The sequence below is a fragment of the Sarcophilus harrisii genome, chromosome 6 (genome assembly GCF_902635505.1).
Source record: "Sarcophilus harrisii chromosome 6, mSarHar1.11, whole genome shotgun sequence".
Lineage (NCBI taxonomy): Eukaryota > Metazoa > Chordata > Mammalia > Dasyuromorphia > Dasyuridae > Sarcophilus > Sarcophilus harrisii.
Window position 1 is genome coordinate 149,983,716 of NC_045431.1, and position 23,641 is coordinate 150,007,356.

Sequence of the window (23,641 nt, forward strand, 5' to 3'; positions counted from 1 at the left end):
TAACATATAATTCTACTATGTTTAATATATATTGGACTACTTGCCATCTGGAGAGGGGGCGGAAACTGGAACACAAGGTTTTGCGAGGATTAATGTAGAAGAATTATCTATGCGTGTTTTGAAAAATAAAAAGGTTTAATAAAAAAAATTGCTTTTTCACAATGGAAGAGAAGAAATAAGGGGGGGCGGGGGGGGGTAGATTTACAAAACCCAACGATATACAACACATTCAAAAAGACAGAAAGAGAATTTTCTCTTAGACTTGGTTTATAACAGTTTTAAGCATATAAAAGGCAAACAAATGTTTCCTTCCAACTTCGTTTTAGAAACTTCACCATAAGTCAGTGTTTATCCCTATCATTCCCATTCTCTTCTCAAAGAACAATTCATCCCTATGATATAAAAACTTAACTTTTCAGTAAGAGATTCTAGAGTTGGGGGCGGTAGGGAATGCTCCTTGTTTTTCCTCTAATTTCTTCAGGTCAGCCTGACATCATTTTGTCTTTTAAACACGAACCACATATAAACACAGTCCCTTCTGATATTACTTTGCCCTTTAAAAATGTATGCATATGCACACAGACCTTTTTAGCATAAGAAATAATTATATGAATATATGTATCTATAAGACTGCTTTTGGGAAGACTGTGGACTGAATATTTGTTAATTACAATGAACAAATCACATGCTCTTATCCAGAACCCAGCACAATAAATGCCAATCTCTTTATCAAATTACCAGATTACTCCCCCCACCATTTCCCCAATAACCCCTCTCTCGCCAAAAAGAGAAACCATCCTTCTTAGATTCCAATAGTCCCACATAGAGATTATTCCCTAGATTCTCTCTATCTGTCAAATTCTTCTGTTCAACAGCCAATTCAATAAGGACAAACACAAACTTGATGGGTAGCTGCTATCTCTGCTGGCCCTGACAAAGAGAACCAGGGATAATGTTTAAATGCAGTTATATTATTTTTTAGTTGTTTTTATTAAAGCTTTTTATTTTTCAAAATATATGTACGGATAATTTTTCAACATTAACCCTTGCAAAACCTTGCGTTTCAATTTTCCCTCCCTTCGATGGCAAGTAGTCCAATATATGTTAAACGTGATAGAAATATGTTAAAAGCCAATATATGCATACATATTTACACAATTACCTTGTTGTAGAAGAAAAAAAATCAAATCAAACTGGAAAAAATGGAAATAAACAACAACAAAAAGAGTGGAAATGCTATGTTGTGGTCCACCCTCAGTTCCCACAATCCTCTCTCTGGATGTAAATACCTCTCTTCCATCACTGAATAACTGAAACTGGTTTACATCATCTCATTGATGAAGAGAGCCACGTCCATCAGAATTGATCATCATATAGTCTTGTTGTTACCATGTATCCTGGCCTGGTTCAGCTCATTTCACTCAGTTCATGTAAGTCTCTCCAGGTCTCTCTGAAATCATTCTGCTAATTCTTACAGAATAATATTCCATAACATTCATATACCACAATTTATTCAGCCATTCTCCAATTGAAGGGCATCCACTCAGTTTCCAGTTTCTCACTACCACACAAATGGCTGCTACAAACATTTCTGCACATGGGGGTCCCTTTCCCTCCTTTATGATCTCTTTGGGATTCAGGCCCAGTAAAAACATTGGTGCAGTTATATTATTAAAAGAAACGTAGATAAGAAAAAAAAAAAAATCAAGCCCAAGGATGCAAATTAAAACAAAAGTCCTCGAAGGGCACCTACAATTGGTAGTGAATACATCTGTGCCAATAAAATATGAGATACAAAATACCATGGAAGAGAAAAGTACTCAAATATTCAAATGATATGTGGTTTTGTTGATGTTCCTTCCAACAATACAAATGAGAGGCCAATATCTATTTCTGGCCACCATTCCTAACACTAGTCCCTGTATTATTATGAGTTCTCCACAGAAGATCCACTCCCAGAATCCCACTCTAATCTTCTGAGGATAATGTTATCAAGAATGTTAAAAGTGATACCTACTGGTTACTACTTTCTCTTGATAAGCTCATTTTCTTTTCAAAGATACATTTCCCTGATGATATAATTAAATTTTTTCTACATCAAAGTTACTTAATTATTATATGTAGCTGTTGGTTCATAATTACTTATAGGTTACTACTCTATTTAAAAATGGGGAAAAATAGAAACAAAAACCTATGGAGATACATGACTATAATATTCTAGAATGATTTATATTAACTGTAAAATTTAAATGAAGATATTTGAAGGACAAAATACTTCTGAAAGAAAAAAGTTTCTATTATGTCTTTTATTTCTACTTTGACTTTAAGAATGCAATTTTTAATGAAGTTGCAGTACATAGATGTAATAAGATATAAAATAATGGGGAATATAATGAAAATAGAGAGTGGAAAAACTTATGTTAACTAAGGCAAAATGGAGTAATCAGAAACAAAAAAAATCATCATAAATGACTAAATGTAAATGGTAAGTACCACCTAAAGCAATCAAAATTGAATACTGTGAAATCAATTTTTTTGGAGGCAATCAGGATTTAGTGACTTGCCTTAAGTGTCTGACATCATATGTGAACTCAGATTCTAAATATAGGGCCAGTACTTTATACACTGCACCACCTAGCTGCCAGTAATGATAGTATTTATTTCTCAGAGTGTGAGATCAAATGAAAGAATATTTTTAGAGCATTTATGCCTGGCACATGTTGTTTTGTTTAGTAATTTCTGAGTCTTCATAACTTCATCTGAGATTTTCTTGGCAAAGATATTAGCGTGGTTTGCTATTTCCTTCTCCAGCTCATTTTGCAATGAGGAAACTGACAACTAATAGATATCTGAGGCTAGATTTGAAAACAGGAAGATGAGTCTTTCTGACTCTAGACCTGACATTCTATCCCATTATGCCACCTGCCTGTATGGTGAAATTATAAAAAATATGTTTGAGCCCAAGGAAGAGATGTGAGAAAACATCACCCCAAACTCAATGATCTTTTGCAGAAGTCTACAAACATAAAACACTGGTCATAACATCAGATTTTTCCCCAACATATTGATTTTGCTTAATTTTTTTCTTCTTACTCTTACAAAAAAAAAAAAAGGGTGGTGGTGGATGGGGGATGACATTGTACAAAGCAGACAATACAAAAAGTATTAATGTTAATCTCTTTTCAAAATATACTAAATGTGGTAAAATTACAATTGCCAAGTTTAGATCCAAAAAAGAGAAATGAGAAAATAACCCCTCTCCTTATTGACAGGATTTATGGAAGATGTAAGAAACTGCTGACATTGAATATATAATATCTAACTTTTTTTTTTTTTGGCTGAGGCAATTGGGGTTAAGTGTTACTTAGGAAGTGTTAAGTGTTTGAGACCAGGTTTGAACTCGGGTCTTCCCAACTTCAGAACTGGTACTCTATGCACCACTGTGCCACCTAGCTACCCAAAATGTCTAACTTTGAAAATATGCTGATTCATTTCACTTAATTGCCTCCTTTTTTTTTTTTTTTTTTTTTTTGTCTAAAACGATAGTTCTATTGGAAGAGGAAGAAGGGGAAGATCCATTGAGAAATATAGATGATTTAACTGTCATTTTCATTCACAAAATTATTGTTTCAATGATTGGTTCTCTCATTTGGAAATTCTCTGTTATTTTTCCATTTGGGTCCCCCCGTCTTTTATTTATGTACCCTGCTTACAATGACCAATTTACTGTTTTTAAGTATATGTTGTCTATTTCTGCCCTTTTACATCTGCTTGTTCTGTATTCTAATATAATGAGAGACAGATGGACTCTCATCTAAGCATTCTAGAAACCTAAAAGCCTAGGGTGAAATGATATTCACATACTGAAGTCACAATAAAAGAAAGGGTCAGGGCAACACCTGGATCTTGCAGGAAGCCTAACAGCAGTACAATCAATTACATCTGCTTGTGAGTTGTTAGGATCACAGACAGGAACAGTTCTAATGCCATATTCAGGACTATGAAAAGAGAAGGAGTCATGGTAAAATCTAAGAGCAGCTAAACTTTAGGAATTCTCGGAGAATGTCGAGCCCATCTTACCCATTGTGCCCAGGCTCTGGCCAGCATCATCTAAAAGTAGGAGAAAGAAAGGAACTGAGAAGCTGGGAGATATCTCCCACTCCAATCCATCTTCCACTCAACTGTCAAAGCAAATCACAGTTCTGACACTCACCAGATTCTCTAGCCACCTCTGAAATCAAATTATAAATTCTCTCTTTGACATTCAAAGTCCCTTCCTACATTTGCAGTCTTTTTACATTTAACTTTACTTCAACTTCCCACTTACTCTTTAATCCAGTAAAACTAGTCTCCATTTCTTCAAACAAGTCATTTTACTTCCTGACTATGGGTGTTTCCTCTAGCTGTGTGTCATTAGTGGAATACCCTCTCTTCTTACATCTCTAATACTTGGCTTCTCCAAATTCCTTCAAGTCCCCATTCAAATCCTAATCTTCTATAAGAAGCCCTTCCCAAGCTGGTGCATTATCTCAATCGAATTTATTTACAATTTGGCTTATACACAGCTTGCTTGTGGTCTGCATGCTCTCTCCCTCAGTTGGTGAGCTCCTTGGGAAAAGAGATATTTCCCTTTCTTTGGAAACTCCAGGATTCTTAATAAATCCTTATAAGTTGACTTACTACAAATATAAGGGTCCAAAGAACCCTAAAAAAATAGGCACAAAATCTGGCCAATTAAAGAGACCACAAGATGAGAAAGAGCTAACATTCAAATGGAGGGATGAGAATGGAGCTATCCTTCAGGGTTCTAATGTCTATAGAGTTTGCAGGAACAGCTAAAGAAAACAGGAGAATTGGGGTTTTTTGGTTGTTGTTGTTTTGACGATATTAAGGAAAAAAAGAAAAAGAAAAAAATGGAATGTAGTATATAAGAAAGGAAGAGAAAACAGAAGAAGCTTACTGCGTTACAAAAGATGAAGTAGACAGAGAAAAGAGAAGCAGAATGGGCATTATATATACCTCAGTGCCATGTGAATAACATAAAGGAGATTAGAACACTCAAATACATACATGAGTTATTGAAGTATATTGTAGATATACATTATACTCAGTACAGAAATGAGAAGAAAAAAATGAGTGCCACTTGAAAGTGTAAACTGGTGTAATTTCTTGTAAGCAAAAAACCAAACCAAACCAAACCAAACCAAACCAAAAACTAAACAAAAAAAAACACACCTTCAACTCTGGAAAGTTAGAATGGTAAGAATTAAAAGAAAAGAAACATTAAAGAAGTAGATTAACTAACTTATTCTTTTCCCTCAAAAATAATTCTTTCACAACATTCTTAAAGGAACAGAATAGTTTTCTTTAGCTCTATAGATCATCTTTGGCTCACAACTGAATCATACGGTGCCTTATATTTATGACTAATTTCCAAATGAGACCAACGCTTAACTAACAGATGTTTTTGGCTAGATAAGACATAATAGAAACAGTAACTGAAAAGTGGCAACATAAGACTCTGGATAGTATGCGGGATTCAAAATTCTTCTTGGCCACTTAATAGCTATTTGAAGTTGAACTTAGCCTCTTAACATCTCTGGATCTCAGTTCCCTCTTCTGGAAAATTAATAAACTAGATTAGATGATGCTATGATACTTAAGTGAGTTGTTTGTATTTATTCCAAATTTTCTGAAGACTTTCCTATAAAAAACTAAAAAAAACAAAACTTTTCTCTCAAAGGCTTCTGTCCTACTGCTCTTCTTCTTTTACATCCTAGACATCACAGACACTCTCCTATATTCTTCAGGCTCCTAAGCTCAAAACCAATCTGCAAAATTATTTTCTGCCATTAGTGGTTCATTTCAAACCCGTGTTCCCTATTCTGACAAGAGCTGCCATGACAGCAATACCGGAAACAACCTTGTTGCCTTGAGCTCTGAATGATCCCTTCTGTCCACAAAGCACAAAGGAGCCAGGGAATTCTACTTACCTCCATGGACTCTGGAGGCATTTTCAACTTAGAGAGTTTGGGTTTGGCAGTCTCTTTAAAATCGGGCATTTTCTCATAGGAATGTCCATCATAATCCTCAGGCAGTGGTTTCAGTTCAGGTGACTCACTTGGCGCCTGATCCTGACCATCCATGGGCCGGACATATGCTGTAGGCTTTTGCTGCATGGCTGTGGTTTTTGAGGGGAGAGGGGGAGGGGGAAATGTTTGAGGAGGTTGGGCAGTTGTTATCCCTAAGCTAGTACCTAGAGCCAAACTATATGGCAGAGTCTTTTCCTCTTTAGATTCAAGTCCTAGGTGCATGGGAGATTTGGCTTGGGCATAGCCTTTATTAGTACCCTTGCTGCTTGACAGAATTCTGGACCCAGCTGGTTGGTTGGAATGACGAGACACCAGTGTTGGAACTGAGGAAGACAATGCAGATGACAAGAGAGAACCTTCCACTTCTAGGGCTGAGTCTGAAGTGTCAAGACAAGGGATTCCTTCAGGCCGGTGCTCTTCTTTCTTGTTCTGACTCCTATGATGGCGTTCCTGAATATTGTAGTATTTTCCTTGGTGCTGAATGTTGGACATACCACCACTTTTGACATGTAAGCTAAAAGCTGGTTCCATTCTTGATTGAGTTGTTTTTGGACAGTGAGAAGGAACATAAAAAGAAGACCCAGAGGCAGGAGTATTGATAACTTGCTGATGGGCACTATTGAAGAATGGTAACTGTGTGACACTACTAGTCTTCTCAGGATAGAATAAACACCTAGATTTTCCTTGTGGGATAAAAGGGATGCTACTTTCTTCAGGGACACCAAAAAGATTCTGGTTTTTGGTACTGATCAGCTCCTTGACTTCTTCATAATTACCCAATGTATTCTGAATCCTACTGGACAACTCATCTCCTTTGCTAGTCTGAAAAAAAATTGAATAGAAAAGTATCATGATTAAAAACTCTTTGGCCCACAAGTCTCACTAAATACTCATAATAGCACTTTTTGTGATAGCAAAGAACTGGAATAAAAAGGATGTATATGTTGACTGGGACATGGCTGAAAAAGTTGTGGTGCATGAAAATAATGTAAATGTATTGTTCTGTTATAGAAATAATGGGTTTAAAGAATTTAGAGATGTGTGGAGAAATTTCATTAAGAGAAGAAAGCAGAAGTAGACAATAAACAACACTGAGAGATCAACCAAAAAACCCTGCATACCATGTAATTATAATGACCAAGACTGGCCTGGAAGGGATGAATACTTCTTATTTCTTTGCAGAGGTAGGGGTTCTTATACATGACATACTATCAAATTTGACTGATCTGTTGTTTACTTTTGCTGAATTATCTCCAATCATTTTAATTCATTTTTTTCTTAAAATATACAAGCCAAAGATATCAGGGAATGACCACTCCCAGCTCCATAACATCTGAACTTTAGTCATATGGTATGCATGTCTTTTCCTAATTCTTTCATCTGTATCCTGTTACAATTTAATTTTTTTTCCCTAATTCAACAATTATGACCTCTGTACAAACTGAACTGCACTAAATTCTCTCTTACCATATGGCTTGACAAACATTTATACCCTTGTACATGGAAAGTACCTTGTAGGGCTCTCCAAAGAGAGGTGCATTCACAGGGAAGGCCTTTTTCTCTTGGTGAACTTCCTGGTTGCGTCTCTCCTTCTCTCTAATTCGAAGTAAGTTTCTATCTTCATTATACAAGCTGCTCAGGTGCCACAAAGGAACACAGAAGGGAAATTATATCAGTGCCTAAGTATTTAAAAGCAGAGTAGACACAGATACAAAATCTAACACTCTACTTCTAAAGCTTTATATTTTTTTGAGACCAAACCAAATAGACAAACCACTGGATAAAATGCTGTCCCAAGGACTAATACAGCAGAAAGAAACATTTGGGTTCACTTTTTGAGTATGTTTAAACCTATACAGTCAAGAATTGACTCAAAACTGAAATATCTTCTCAAGAATAGCTAGGAATGAAATACATTACATGCCTTTTTTCTATAGTGTTCATCTATAACATTAGGAGTATGGCACAAATGCTTGAAGAAGTCAGGAAGAAATTAAGATTTTGAGAACAAATTGTTCTATTGTCAAATTTTATATCAGTAATAGATGTTGCAGAACCATATAATTCAACTCATCTTATTGATCGATTGATTTGTTTTATTTTCTCCCCTGGAGGAATCAGAATTAAGTAACTTGCCCAGGGTCATACAGTAGTAGCAAGTGACAATAATTGAGGGAAGATTTGAAGTCAAGTCCTCCTGACTGTGGAGCTGCTACTCTATGCACTGTACCACCTTCTATTCAACTCATCTTAACAAACTGAAAGGAAAGTCTCAGAAAGATTAACTCGTACAGCTAGAGAGAAATGTTTTCCTGGATTTCATGTTAAAATTTTCCCTTAAAAATAAAAACAGAAAAGCAAAACAAAAACTGCATTGATGCTAGGATCAGTACGTAGTAAAAATGTTAAATGATGTACATTACCGGAGGGGGGGGAAAATTGTATTTTTCATATTGTCAAGTTCATTACCACCAGGTTTGCAACTCTGATATTACTATGGATGTCCTCATTTTCCCTCACTCCATGGAGTACAGAGTTAGAAAACCTAGTCATTTCTACTTCATTGCTTTTTTTCCCCCCAACCATATAATGACTATCCTCATTCATGTCCTCATCACCTCTGATACAGGTTATTATAATAACCTTCTCATTGTTCTCTTAGCATTAACCAAGAAAAGATTTCCAAAAGCATTACCAACCTTGTATCACTTACTCCCATCTATAATTCCATCCTGACACTGCTGCCTCTAAAGAGATCTTCCTAACATACAGTTTTGATCATGTCACTCTGCTTGCTACACAAGAAATTCCAATGTTCTAGCTAAGAAAATGAGTGACCATATGAAATAGTTGCTTTTTTTATAGTTCACAATTACAAATCGGTATTGAATTATTTTTCCCCCTGAATTTAACTTAAGGGGTATATAATACTATGATTCCATACTTATTTCAAAAGAAACAAGTTAAAATTGCTTCAAATTTTGTGCAGGTACCTTAACCAGTAATAAAGAAGGGAAAAAATACATTCTGAGGCTTCTAGATGAACAGAAGATATGAGCAACATTAAACAATGGAAATCTTTCTTTGTTAATTAGTACTGATTGATATCTATCTCATTCCTCATCGTGCTTTAGAGGTGACACTCTCTTCCTTTCCCAAGAATAAGCCCATGGAACAAAAACACTGGCAGGCTGCACCTTGTTATGAAGGCTTTGAGAGTGATCCCATAACAAACTGAGTTAGTTTTCTGAGGCCCAATCTAGCTCATTATAGAGATGGACATCATTAGGAGGTAGGTTACGTGGTATACAGATGGTAACCTATGCAGCAAAGAAAATTGTTAAATGGCACTTAGGAATATGCCAAATTTAAGCAATGAAAGTAATTCAATAATAGAAAATGTGCAAAAGAATACTAAAATTCACAATTTTTTTCAGACCATCAAGAAATGTCATTGTGACTATTGGCCTCTTAAATATAATGTTATCTAGTGACCAACTTGTGGACATACTGCTAAAGTTGTTTAATCATATCAAGGTTGATTTTTTTGGACATAAAGGAAAACAGATCATAACATAATGCCTGGTACCTCACAGGTACTTTATAAATGCCAGTGACTGACCAGAAAAAAAAAAAAGGGGGGGGGGGGGGAGCTGTAACTAAATAGAAGGATGATTCTCAGGCCCTCTTTGGAAGGCAAGGAAAGTTGGTTTCGTCATATGCCCAGAACAAGAAACATTATTTCATGGGATATTTAGTCATTATATCCTGAAGCATAAATGATAAGTATTTTGTAGGGAAGAGGAGGGGGACAAAAGATCACCATAAAAATGGTAATGTACCAATATACCTTAGGGAAAAAATGAATTAATTTATTTATTGCTTACTACGTGCGAAGTATTATAAGTTGTAGAGACACAAACAGAAAGATAAGACCATTCCTTTTCTCACAGAGTTCACATTCTAATCGACAGATAATACATGAAAGGTTTCAGCTGAAAGTCAGATGTAAAGAACCCAAAATCCTTAGGGTGTAGCACCAAAGCTGATGATAATGTCTATTTTTAAATGTCATTTCCACTGGTAAAATGCTGAATTATTTGACAGCCCAAAAGACTTTGGTGGCAAACACTTTTTGGGTCTTCAGAAGATCTTATACTGTAGAACTTACAGGAGCAGTTGCCAGAATGCATTTCCACAGAGGCTGCAAGTAATGGTAATCCAAAGGCTCTTGGAATGTCTCTATCAAGGTCTGAGAAGAAACAGTGATGAAGGTGGTTTTATCTGACTGGCGCGTGCTCCTACTGCCTCTTCCTCTGAGTAACTTGCTGCTTCATCGAGGCCGAGTGTGATGGTTAATCTTTCTCCATAGGAGCTGCCTCCCCCAGTGACAGCTATGAGAGCTAAGCTAAAAGCATTAACAGGGGTTTAGAGGATATTGGCACTTCTAAGACTCCCATTTCCAAGTTGGTGGTAATTGGTCAGTAGTTTTTGATGAGGAGGAAGGTAGACCCCCTTCTCCACAATGATAACTGCTGGAGTTGGGAATAGAAGCTGATATTTAGTAGGGAAGGGAGAAAGTATGGAGCATGACCACGGTTATTTCCAACTCTTGGATTGAGGATACTTGGACTGTGTCCATCAGAATTGGAGTGAAGATGGTTGTCAAGGTGGTGATGGTGGTGGCTTGTTCTCAAGGTGCCCTGCTGTTTTTCTTAAGCTGGCTAACTACCTACCCTTTTGAGAAGCAATTGGTATAGAAATTCTATGAAGAACTTGTTAAAATTCTCAAAATCAAATCAGCAGTGGATGAATTCAATCCAAACAGGGTTAGGTATTTCCCAATACCTTGAAAACTCCTACTTTCCACCAACAGGAAACTGCCTGAAAGAACCCCTACCTTTTTGTCCAATATATAAAGGTATAAAGCAAAATGTCACAAGAGATCAGCTGGACAAGGACAAAATATTAGTCCCAGAAGTCAGTTCCTTGAGCAGTCCTATTGAGTAAGTGTTTCCTACCGTCACTGCAAAATTCCCAATAGGGTAAAGAGCATAAGCAGACCGAGTAACAGATCTTATCTAGCCATTGCTTCCTTGCAACTAGGAAAGGGGGGTGGGGCAAGAATATAGAGGGAGAAAATACCAACATATATACTTGAATCAGGGCCTTGGTAGTTAGAAACATAATAAAAGGAAGAGGTGGAAAAAAAACAAAAACCAGGACAGTATATTCAGCCCTCATCTGGAATCTTGGGATAACTGTCTCATTTAAATGTTGGTTTGCTTCTAGATCTGGACTAGACAAACCTTGGGATCCCTGAAGGGATCTGCCATTCACTCAGAAGTAGATCCAGGAGTCCACACCCACAAATCTGGCAGTTGTGGGAGTAGTGAGAAAGATGTGCTGGGGTTCTTAATTAGTTGACAATTATAAGCAAACTCCTGGCATCAAACTTTGGATCTAAGTTTCTGGTCAGCAGTATACATAGGTCCTTAGTTAAAGACACATAGGAATGGTCTACTTTCCCAACCATACAATGTAGTACAATAAAGTTCTGCATAAATTCATACTCATGATTACATTGTCGGGTCACATCAATGTCATGTGACAGACAAAACTACTTAGAGGACTCACAATGGACTGGATTCGAGAAGGAAGATTTAAATATCACCTAGGTAACTAAAAAAACTTAGATGTCTTTCAAGTTTCAAGATTGAAACTTTAGAGAATTTCTGCTTATATACCATTTACTGTTCCTATCTTTGCCTAAATTCTGTACCTGATACAAGAATCCTTTAAAAATTGATGTCTCCAACTGCAAAATGAACTCTTTTGTCTTTTAAGATTATCATACAACTATCTCAAAATTTACTATTCCACTTCTATTTAAAATTTTTTTTTTACATTACATCTTTGTCTTATTTTGTGTAAGCATTTCCCCCTTTAGAGTATCATCCCTATATTATCATTTCAGCATAAATATGAGCTAAAATTCTAAGACATTATATTTGCATCCTATTATAATAACTCAGTGATGTTCCAGTATCATTCTATTATTTAACAGATTTAGTATTTATTGTATGTACAAAACATCTTGGTTACAGAAATTTGGTATGGGGGGGGGGGGAGGAAGGACATAATTATAACAATGTCATATATAAGAGGAGGATAACTTCATTAGCGCTAGTTGATTTCAGGCATGCATCATATTTGACAATCAATCACGGTAGTCACAGAGCTCAAGTTAAGAGGTGGGAAATTCCTTTTTCAGAAAGGAAATAGCACAGTGGAGAAATAAAGTTATGAGGATCCTACCTTGGACCAACCCAAAGTTGTCCCCAAAACTTTTCCCCAGCATACACACCCATCTTTAGCAGTTCTCAGTCTGAAGCACATAACCTTTTCTACTACTGACTTCATGACAATTTAGACAATATCTCTGTAATCAAAGCTCAGAATAATAGTAAATTACAATGTCAAGAATTTTTACCTTAAACATCAAAATTTCACTAATCACAACTTAGGATTTGAATATCTTTCCTGTTTTTCCTAAGAGTTAACATTTCATTTAGCCATTACTTATAAATTAAAATTTCTCATATTATGGGGCTTCACCACCTGATGGCTGACTCATTATTAAGATGTCGAAACTATTATCTTTAAACTACCCTATATATTTTCATAATAGCAAGATTTTTAAATGAAAATTCGTTATTATAGCAGACTTATTATTATCATCATGTTTTTTTTTTTAATATGCCTCATTAAATATCCAACACTTTTCAAGACATAGAACACTATCAACTTCAAAAAATGAAAGTATCACACAGAGAGCAATAGAGATATGAAATTGTTTCAAACAGATTGCAATTTTTAACCTGTGAGGAACTCAAAATAAAACAAAAAACCCCAAAAAACACAAGTAAAGGATATCACTGAGAATCCACAGATCAAAAGGAGAAGATGGTCTGGTCACAGAGGAAGAACAAGAGATGAACACCCAAGAGTGCTTCTTTAGCACCTGCCCAGGGATCCAGCACCTTGGGTAGACTGCCTATAGAAAAACTTTTAGGAAAGTTATAGCAAGAATCTCACAAGATAGGCAGGTAGGAATTGGCTGCAACCTTATTTGCTGGGAGAAACTACCTAAATGGTAATATTTATTTAAATGTGTCTATAGCTAAAGTAAGCTTAAAAAAAGAAATAATTCAATTATACAAAATATTTGTGGGTTAAAATTCTAGATGATTTGGAGGAAAAAGAGGGTGATGTTGACCAACTCTAGGGAAGGGAGAAGAGATCCTTCAAATATTTTCCAAATAGAACATTATAAAAACTCACCATGAATTCATGTTATATAATCTCAAATGGGCTCTCACTGAAGTAAGATATTCCTCTTACTTTTCAAAAATTGATTCTCTTTTCCTTTGTTATACTGTACTAAATGTTCAATATTTGCTGAAATCTCCCAAATAATCCTCTTTTCCCATGCTCTCAGTAGATGTCACCATATATATTAATGCCAAAACTTGTATCTTCATATCACTCCCTGTTATCTCCTTTATTCTAGTTTCTGTAGAAGAATAATTTCTCCTTGCCACAAGGCCAGTCCTGAGATATAATCCAACTCATCCCTTCTCTAACAGATTTTCACCTTCAATCATCTCAGTCTCCCAATCTTCAATTCTTTAAAAGTTTCTTACCTAACCCTTTAAAGCTATCACCGTTAACATTTTCCTTTCTCTGCCACACTCCTAGAAAATAAGTTCTACCTCATTGCTTACTTTCATTTTTTATTAAATTAATTAAATTTTTATTTATATCATATACACAGTACAATTGAAAGTGAATTTCACATAAAACCATGAATCCACTAGTTTTTTAAAATTGTAAATATATGTAAAAAAATTTTACCATGTACTTTTCAAAACTGTACTGTCTATTTATGTTTAGTCTTTCTTCTATTATGTTCTATAATCAATAAAAGTTATTAGCTATTCACTATGTGCCAGGTACTATGCTAAGCTCTAAAAAAGGTGAGAATCCCTGTCCTTAAGGACAACCTAATAAAGAAAACAGGATACCAACACATATATACAAAGCAAGTTATATGTAGAACAAACAGGAAAAATTAACAGAGAGAAGGAACTAGAATTAAAAGGAGTTGGAGAAGACTTCCAGAAAAAGACAGGATTTTAGTTGGTAGTTAAAAGTAGTTAAAAGAAAGTCCAGGGGGGAAGGGGAGGGAGGGGGAGAAGGGGTGAACAGAGAAAATGGCTGGGTCCTGGAGCCAAGGAACAGAGTGTCTTGTTTAGGAAAAAGCCCAGACCAGGACAGAAGAGAATTTGTTTGAAAGTAAGACAAATGAAAAGGTTAAGTAAGTGGAGACTAGGTTTTGAAGGGCTTTGAATGTCAAACAGAATATTTTGTATTTGATCTTGGAGGCAATAGAGAACCATTGGAGTAATTATTTCTCTTTTCTTTTTCTGATCATGCCCTCACCTACTTCTTCCTTATCAAGAAAACTGGTAACAAATATACCTTTATCAAGCAAAATTCCCATATTGATTCCCAATTCCCATATTGATTAGAGCAATACAGTTTTCTTATACCTTTCAAAGTTGATTTTTTTTTTTTTAATTCTAACATTATTGTATTAATTGTTCTACTGGTTTTGCTCTACTTCCCTCTATTGTCAGTTCATACAAGTCTTCCCAGGGCTCTATGAATCCTTTCATAATCACATACCAACCAGGATGAAAATGAAAACAATTACAAGGTTCCAACTCTTACCCTTCAGATTAGAAAAGAAGGATGACAAAAATGAAAAATAACAATGATTTGGAGGGACTTGAAGAAAATAAGCACACAAATATTTAAGACATTGTTTCAAACATTCTGGAAAGAAACTTGGAATTACATCCAAAATGTGTTTCTTCAAAATGTTACTGTTATTGTATAAATTATTCTTTGAATTCTACTCTCTTCACAAGAAAACAAAGCAAAGACAAATTAAAAAAAAAAATGATCATCTGAACCTTTATGGACTGTTATATGCTGACAAAACCAAAAACACAAAAGAAATAGGGCAAACTAATCTAAAGGGAAAAAAAAACTAGCTGTAAGAAGAAAAAAAAAAACACATAAGAAAAAACATCTCTTGGTCCTAATGAATTCACAGAAGAATTCTATCAAACCTTAACAAAACAAGCATTATTCAATAGAAAAAAAACTTCAACAGAACAACAATAGAACTTTAGTAGACCTACTGATGTCACACAATTTAATTTGAAAAACCGAGAAAAAGCAAGCACCCTGCCAGACTCCACTTCAAGGAAAAAGATTCTAATGGCTAACCCGAGGAAGGATAAAGCAAAGGAGAAACAAACCAATATTGCTTATATTGATTCAAATTTTGTCAAAAAGACTATATACAGAAATATACAAGAAATAATTATCAACAAATTGGATTTATACTAAGAATGCAAGAAAAACCGGAAAACAAGCAGCAAGATAATTCTACTAAAGTTAACCAAAATTGCAATAATATTTCCACAACATATTGAGAAAAAGACATAATAGTATAGTTATTTATGATAAAAAACCTCATAAAATATAAAAGGGAATTTCTTTTAATGTAATAAAAAATGGAAGGGAGCAAAGATGGTGGAGCAGTAAGAAACAGCAGAACTGAGCTTCTTTCCAAACAGATCTAGAAAATATACTACACTGAATCCTGATGGAGCTATACATCAAAAGTCACCAAAAATCATTCCTCCAGCCCAGCTTGACAGAGTTGGAGAAGTTTGTTGACACAGATAACAAGACCTCCTTCCCAAGTACTCCAGAGACAGGGAGAGGCAGTGCATGAAGGTTCTAACTCCGTAACAAGGAGCCACCACCACATCCATTTGGATGTGCAAGAGAGAAAAGTGCAAACTGGCCATTTTTTCATTCATTGCCCAGTCCTGGGTCACAGATCAAAGGTTACAGGGGAGGAGGGTTCACATAGAGTACAAACAAAGTTCAGAAGCAAGCAGCAACTGTGTGGCTCAGATCCTATGAGCAAAGCAATGTCTCGTTTACAGAATCCAGCTCAATCTATAGAAGAATGATATGACCAGGCAAGAATCCCAAACCAAAGTGGAACCTGCAGTTCTTTCACTCTCAACCAGCAGAAATTGCCCTCTAGCTGATAGGGATTGAGCAGCAATTTACTCTTGCTCAGACTGAAAGGCAGATCAGGAACTTAGAAAGCTCAGACAAGGGGGACAGCAATCAAACTTTGCCCTAGATTAGACAATTCTGGAAGCAATGAAAAGTTGCAGGTTCCTAGCCTGAGCTGACTGACACTTGCATAACACAATATTCAATATTCCCAAGAATGCAACAACAGGATCCTCAGACAGGATCCAGAAGTGTGCAAAGCCCAGCCCTAACATGAACTCTTCAGTAAGGAAGTAGGCTGAGAGAACCAACAAGAAAAAGAAAATTCTAACATAAAGAGGTTCAACCCAAACCCAGAAGAGCAAAGCCAATAATATCTACAAGCAACTACTCCGGGGAAAAAACAAAAACCAAACCAGGGCAAAAATTCAACTAAAATTCCTAGAATAGAATTAAAAGTTAAACATTTTTATAAATGAAATATATTACATAAAAAAAAAAAATGAGGAAAGATGTAGAGGGCTGAAACTCTTGAGTCAATGCACTGAGGTCAGGATAGCCAAGCACTTGAGGCTAACTACTGATTGGACAATATTCTATGGCAGTGGTTCTCAAACTTTTATTTTCAGTATCTTTACCTATTAAAATTTATTGAGGATCTCTCCAAAGCATTTTTGTTTATCTGGGTTATATTTATAGACATTTACCATATTGGAAATAAAAACAATTTGTACACCCTCTAAAGGGTTTCAGAGATCCCCAGGATTCTCTAGATCATACTTTGAGAATGGTCTATGGGCATATGCTTGGAAAACGGCCCTTCCCACTATCCTGTGCTGGCTAAATGATTGGTGTATACAGAGGATGGTAGGGGGACAGGAGGGGTGGAGGGTGGGGGTGGTAATAAGACTAGCCAGGGTCACTTCTAGGTGGGAGCTGAGGCAGAAGGAGGTCGAGGAGATTCTGCTTCTATCCTGTTCAATCCTGCATCTAAAGACCAAGAATAAAGACTAAGGACTTTTGCTTATCCTGACTCCGGCTGATTCTGAGGTATCCAGGGTATCAGCACGGTCATTACAAAAAGAAATGAGAGCTATGGAAAGAAAGAATTAGAAAAGCAATGTATAACTTGGCAGAAGGTACAAAACCTTGCCCAGGGAATTAACTGGTTGAAAAGTAGATGCCAAGGACTCCATAAGGCAAAAGGAAATATTAAAACAACAAAAAAAGACTGAAAACAAAGAAGAAAATTTAAGATATTTTACAGCAAAAACAACTAAACTGGAAAATACAACAAGGAGAACAATTTAAGAATCCCTGGACTATTTGACTGAGCCTAGACAGCCACTTTCAAGAAAATTTTAAAAGAATGCTGCGCAGAAGCAAAGGGCAAAGTAAAAAGAGGGGGAAAGAATCTACCAGTTATCTGCCTTAAATTCCAAAATGTAAACTCCTGGGAATATCATACCCTACATGCAGCTTTTCCAAGTCAAAGGAAAAAAACAACCTACACGCAGCACTAAGAAACCAAAGTCAGAATCAAATATGATCTAGTAGCTACTACTATAAAAAAGCAGTCTTTTCTCAGGGCAAACAATTGGAAATTGAGGGGATGCTATATCAATTGGGGAATGGCTGAATAAACTGTAATAAAATTATGAGAGAATATTACTATTCTATAACAAATGATAATCAGAATATTATCAGAAAAACCTTTGAAGTTTTATAAGTAACAGCAATGTTGTGGAATGTTCAACTGTGAATGACTGAAATTCTGAGCAATATAGTGATCCAAGACTATTCTGAAGATGTCATGATGTAAAGTGCTATCCATATCCAAAGAAAAAAAATGATTGTCTTAATATATAGAGGCATTTTTTTTAAACTTTATGTTTTTTTAGGTGTTTGTGTTTCTTTTGCAATATGACTTTTATAAAAATGTTTTGCATAATTTCACATGTGCCTTCTCTAAAGGGGAGGAGGAGAGAGAAAATCTAGAATTCAAAGTTTTAAAAACAAATGTAAAAAATGTTTTACATGTAACTGGAAAAAAATGTGAAAGAGCAGAGAACATGACAAAGAACATGCAACTGGTTTTTGTCAATATGTTTCTTACATCTACAGTTACAGGAAATCATGACCAAATAAGGTATAAGGAAAAGGGGAAGTAAATGCTGATGGGAGATGTAATGAGGGGTGGAAACTTATGTGAGGGAATTAGGTGCTCAGGACAGGTTGTAATCTCTGTAGCCAATGGGGAATCAGGAGAGGCACTTGTATTCTGGGACAGGGAACAAAAGGTTATGCTTTGGTGATTTAAGGATGTGCCTCCTAGCTGGATACCTGCTCTTTCAAGAATGTAAAATAAAATCTTTCTTCACTTCATCATCAAGTCTGTGGAGTCCTTGGTAAGTAGCCTTTCATTTCTCACAGATGTGCAGATGTAATATGATACTGTAGCATAAAAATGATAGAGACAGTTTCAGAGAAACTTGTATGAACTGATGCCAGGAAGATAACTTCTACGATCACAACAATATGGTAAAAAGCAAACAATTCTGAAAGAATTTGGAACTCTTATCAGCACAATGATTTAATACAGTTACAGAGGACTAATGATGAAAAGTGAGACCCCCTTTTTAAAAGAAAGGTGAAGACTGTATGAGGATGTATTCTGATGGAAGTGGATTTCTTCAACAAAGAGATCTAACTCAGTTTCAATTGATCAAGGATGGACAGAAGCAGCTACACCCAAAGAAAGAACACTGGGAAATGAATGTAAACTGCTTGCATTTTTGTCTTTCTTCCCAGGTTATTTTTACCTTCTAAATCCAATTTTTCCTGTGCAACAAGTGAACTGTTCGGTTCTGCACACATATATTGTATCTAGGATACACTGTGACATATTTAACTTGTATAAAACTGCTTGCCATCTGGGGAAGGGGGTAAAGGAAGGGAGGGGAGAAGTCGGAACAGAAGTGAGTGGAAGGGATAATGTTGTAAAAAAAAAACTACCCAGGCATGGGCTCTGTCAATAAAAAGTTAAAAAAAAAAAAAAAAGAAAGGTGAAGGACTCGAGAATACTTTTGAGAATATTTTCCTGGATATGGTGAATATGTAAATTTGTTTTGAAGGACTTAGATAAATTTTGTTTGTGATTTATCTAACTTTTGTTTTCAATTGGGCATAGGGTCAGAATTGAGTGGAATTAGTAGTTAAGAATCAGAATTGGAAGAGAAGAAATATTTTTGCTAACTGAAAAAAAATATATTTTTAAACAAAAAATAGAAAATAAAAGCATCTATCTAAACCAACAGCAGAGATACATCACACATACTGGAGAGATATTAAGAAACTTTATCAATAAATACAGCCTTAAGTAAGAATGCTGAGTTCACTATTATTTGACAGAATTTTAGAAGCGTTAATAATAAAAGAAATTAAATGTATAAAAATATTCAATGAGGAGATAAAATTATTCCCATTCTGTTCACATAGTGTTTTAGTTAGAAAATCCTAGGAAATCAACAAAGATGTTCACTGAAGGGAAAAAGAAGAAATAAGCATTTGCCCATTATATTAAAGTACTATCCTAAGCATTTAAAAAATATTTTCCTATTCAGTACTCACATCAATCCTATGAGGTAGGTGATTTTATTCACCTCATTTTACAGTTGAGAAAATTCAGGTAAATAAAAGTTAAATGACTTGCTCAAGTTCATATAGTATCTAAGGATCCAAGGATCTAAGGCCGAATTTGAACTCGGGACTTTCTAACTCCAAGACCACGGTTGTATCTACTTTTAAACCCAGATTTGATGAAGTTACAGACTTCAAAATAGAGCCTCAAAATGTAATTATAATTCTATATAACAACAAAATCCAATAAGTAATAATAGAAAGGGAAATCTCATTCTAAATAAATATGAAGTGCACAAAATACCTGGGGATCTCTAAAAAAGCACATTAAAAACTTGTATAGGTTAAATTACAAACTTTCCCCAAGAAATAAAATAAGTAGGAGGAATATCCAGTGCTCATGGGCAGATCATGACAATATAATAAAAATGACAATACTATCAAAGTTAATATACATTTGTAATGCTATAGCAATCAAATTGCCAAAAAGATCCTTTATAAAACTTAAAATTCATTTTTAAAAATGGAAAATATAAAATATCAGGGGAAATGATGCTTTCAAATGGTGGGGACAAATGGGGAACAGTATTTCCAGACCTCAGAGTATATTGGAAAATAAGTCATCAAAACCATAAAGCATAGGTTTGTGAAAATGGAGTGATTAATGACTTTACTAATATCACCTTGATTTGCTCAAGCTCCCTTACAATCCATAAGAGACCAAACTGGGAATTCACATAAAATTGAGCATTCCTTACAATACTGGCTGGCAGTACTTTCCCTGTTATGCCAGATAACCAACTCAAGACTGATTCATATCAATTCCCAGTTTCAAAAAATAACCTAGCTATGGGATGACCTGATACCACTATACAAATTACTCCCCAACCCCTTCTGATTTTATCCTTATAACCCTTGCTGCTACTTGTGCCCACTTGGAGCTCAGTGATCCCATGTATACATGTCAGCATATTTAAAAGGAATAAAGCCACAGATAACCAGCCTATCTTGTTTTTTTGTAGGCTGAACTTAAAAAAAAGAAAAAGTTGACAAAAAATAGAAGACGGATCAATTTAACAGACTGTACAGAAACAATGGATCTCTATAACTTAGTGTTTGAAAAAGTAGAAAGCAAACTATTTAGGAAAGAGCTCTATATTTGATCAAAACTACTGAGAAAAGAAAAAAAAAACAGTCTGGCAGAAATTAACTACATTATATTCCACAAAATATTCTAAGTGGGTATTTGATATTATATTAAAGATCATAGCATTAAAACAGAAGAAAAGCAGGTTATATACTTCTCTCAGCTATGGGAAAGAGATATATTCTTAACCAGGCAAAGGATAGAAGCAATTATGGGAAATAAAAATCTATAACTTTGAATATATGAAACTGAAAAACTTCTAAACTAAACCAAATTAATGCTCCTAGATTAATGGAAAACTGTTGAATAGGGAAAAGAATCTTTTGATCAGATTTCTCTGATAAGGGTTTAGTATTCAATATGAAGAAATAATTGAAATTTATAAAAATTAATAAACAAGACCAAAAGCCAATCCCTGGCAGAGGTCAAAAGATATGAACAAACTTTCTCAAAAGAATTGTAAATTATTAAAAAACATAAAAAATTCTCCAAATTACTAGTAAGAAAAGAAATACATTTGTATTCTTTAAATGAGCCCCTAAGGTTTCATTTCACACGCTTTGAAAAGGCATAGGTGACAGAAAAAAAAAAGAAAAAACTAGTAAAGTGTCAATTGTCTGAGGTTGTGAGAAAGTAAACACGCTGCTGCATCATTCATTGCTGCAGTTGTCAAATCAGTGTGATCAATTTGGAATTATGCAGGGCTGTCCTAGGAAATGTTTCTCTGCCCTCTGACATTTTAAAGTGAAATTTATATTATCAATACTTTTAGGAAGGCTAGAAAATCAACGAAACAGTTTAAGTCCATTCGTAGCATTTGTTGCCTTCTTCAACATTTTGAACTGGCTTCAGAAGCACACTGGTAAAAATACAAAGTAAATAAAATTCATACATTTTAACCTAGTTATTGTACTACTGTTCCTCTACCTCAATAAGGTCACTGATAAGCCAAGTTTCCATGTACCTCAGTATTTATAGCATCATTTTTTTGATAGTAAAAAATAAATAAATAAATAAATAAAACCTGAAACAAAATAAATTCCAATAAATTAGGGAATGGCTAAACAAATTATATCACATAAATGAAACCAAATATTGCAATGCTTTAAAAACAACAAATCTGTCTATAGAAAAGCATGGAAAGAGATCAGGTCTTTTTGACTTTAAAGGCCAACATTCTCTCCACTGAGCCATGTAGCCGTCTTCTCATTCTTTTGTAAAGGTTCACATGTGTGATAAAGTGAATATATTTTCATACTTTTTTTTTTTTAAATATAATGGCTAGCTTTGCTTATTTTTTCTCTCTTTTCTTATTTTCTTTAAAAAATATCAATTTCTACAGGATGACTCCCACAAAAGGAGAAGGAAAAGGGATATCTGTCAGACTTTTTGTTGATGTTAAAAATGAGTACTTCAATAAACTATTTAAAAAAAAAACAACAAGCAAAAATACTAATATAAGTATCTCCCAAAGAAACAAAAAGTGTTAACTGTCGAAACAATGGAAACTTCTTTTATAATCATTTTTATTCAAAAATGTATGTCATATTGTGGTTTTAGAAAACCCAGAAGCAGGGCAGCTAAGTGGTGCAGTGGAGAGAGAACCAGCTTTGAAGTCAGGAGAACCTGAGTTCAAATTTGTTCTCAGACACTTAATATACTTCCTACATGTGACATTGGGCAAGTCACTTAACCCCATTTGCCTCAGGAAAAACAAAAACAAAAGCAAGAATAACACCAGGATTCATAATTCAATTCGAATGTACTCTCAGGCTGTAAATAAACACGTAGAGCCTTAAAGATGCAGCAATACAGTATCTCTTGATATGTTCATTCTGCTGTGTTCCTATATCTATAATTTTCTGGTAAGCACAGCACTTCCTACTTTGAGTGAAGACAATGCGTCACAATGCATTATTTGTTTTAGTCATATAAATAACATGACCACGTGCTGCAGTTGCCATGTGAGTAAGGGTTCTAAGTCTAAACCAGCTAATCACATATCCAGGAAAGACTCCAACTGTGACATGAATAAGAACAATGATACAGTCATTCCTTCATCTACCAATGCCAACTTTCCAATAAGTTATTGTAGCCATGATGTCTCTGAATGGAACAAATGCTGAACATATGCAATGAATGTATTAAAGCTTGTTTCTACAGACAAACTTCTCTCTATTAATCTTCTAATACTTTTGAAGTAAATACATAATATATATATTTATATAAAAATTTTAAAAGTAAATATGTAAATTACATATATTTATATATAAAAAAATTAATTGGAGAACCTGTAGGCTTTTGTTTTTTGGGTCCACTCAAGGAGTATGTAAAGCCCCTTCTATAAGGCAAAGAAGTCCAAAAAACTCAAGATTTAACAGCACTGAGAAAGACTTTTAAGCCAAAGATTTACAGAGTTGGGCAACTTGAATGAGGAATTAGGAAACTAATTTTATTTCAAAAAAGGTTCTGTAACAAAAGCAAATAATGAACAATTTCTGCTTTTATGCTCCTGAATTTTCCTTATACAAAAATTAAACCCTATAGACCAGAAAATGGAGGGGGGCGGGGGGAAGTGGAGAAAGATTTCTCC

At 35.0% G+C, this 23,641-nt stretch overlaps 1 protein-coding gene across 3 annotated transcripts in view; it reads right to left on the reverse strand.

Annotated features, from left to right (window-relative positions):
• The window catches only part of AFF1 (AF4/FMR2 family member 1), a 191,043-nt gene that overhangs the window by 85,022 nt on the left and 82,380 nt on the right, over positions 1–23,641 (reverse strand). For 2 of the 3 annotated variants that reach the window (XM_031944200.1, XM_012552040.3), the window contains 2 exons: positions 7,604–7,724; positions 5,994–6,914 (listed from right to left, as the gene is read on the reverse strand). The exons of the other annotated variant lie outside the window; for it this stretch is intronic. In XM_031944200.1, the coding sequence (XP_031800060.1) occupies positions 5,994–6,914; positions 7,604–7,724 (1,042 nt within the window). The remainder of the gene's footprint in view (positions 1–5,993; positions 6,915–7,603; positions 7,725–23,641) is intronic. 3 annotated transcript variants of the gene reach the window in all.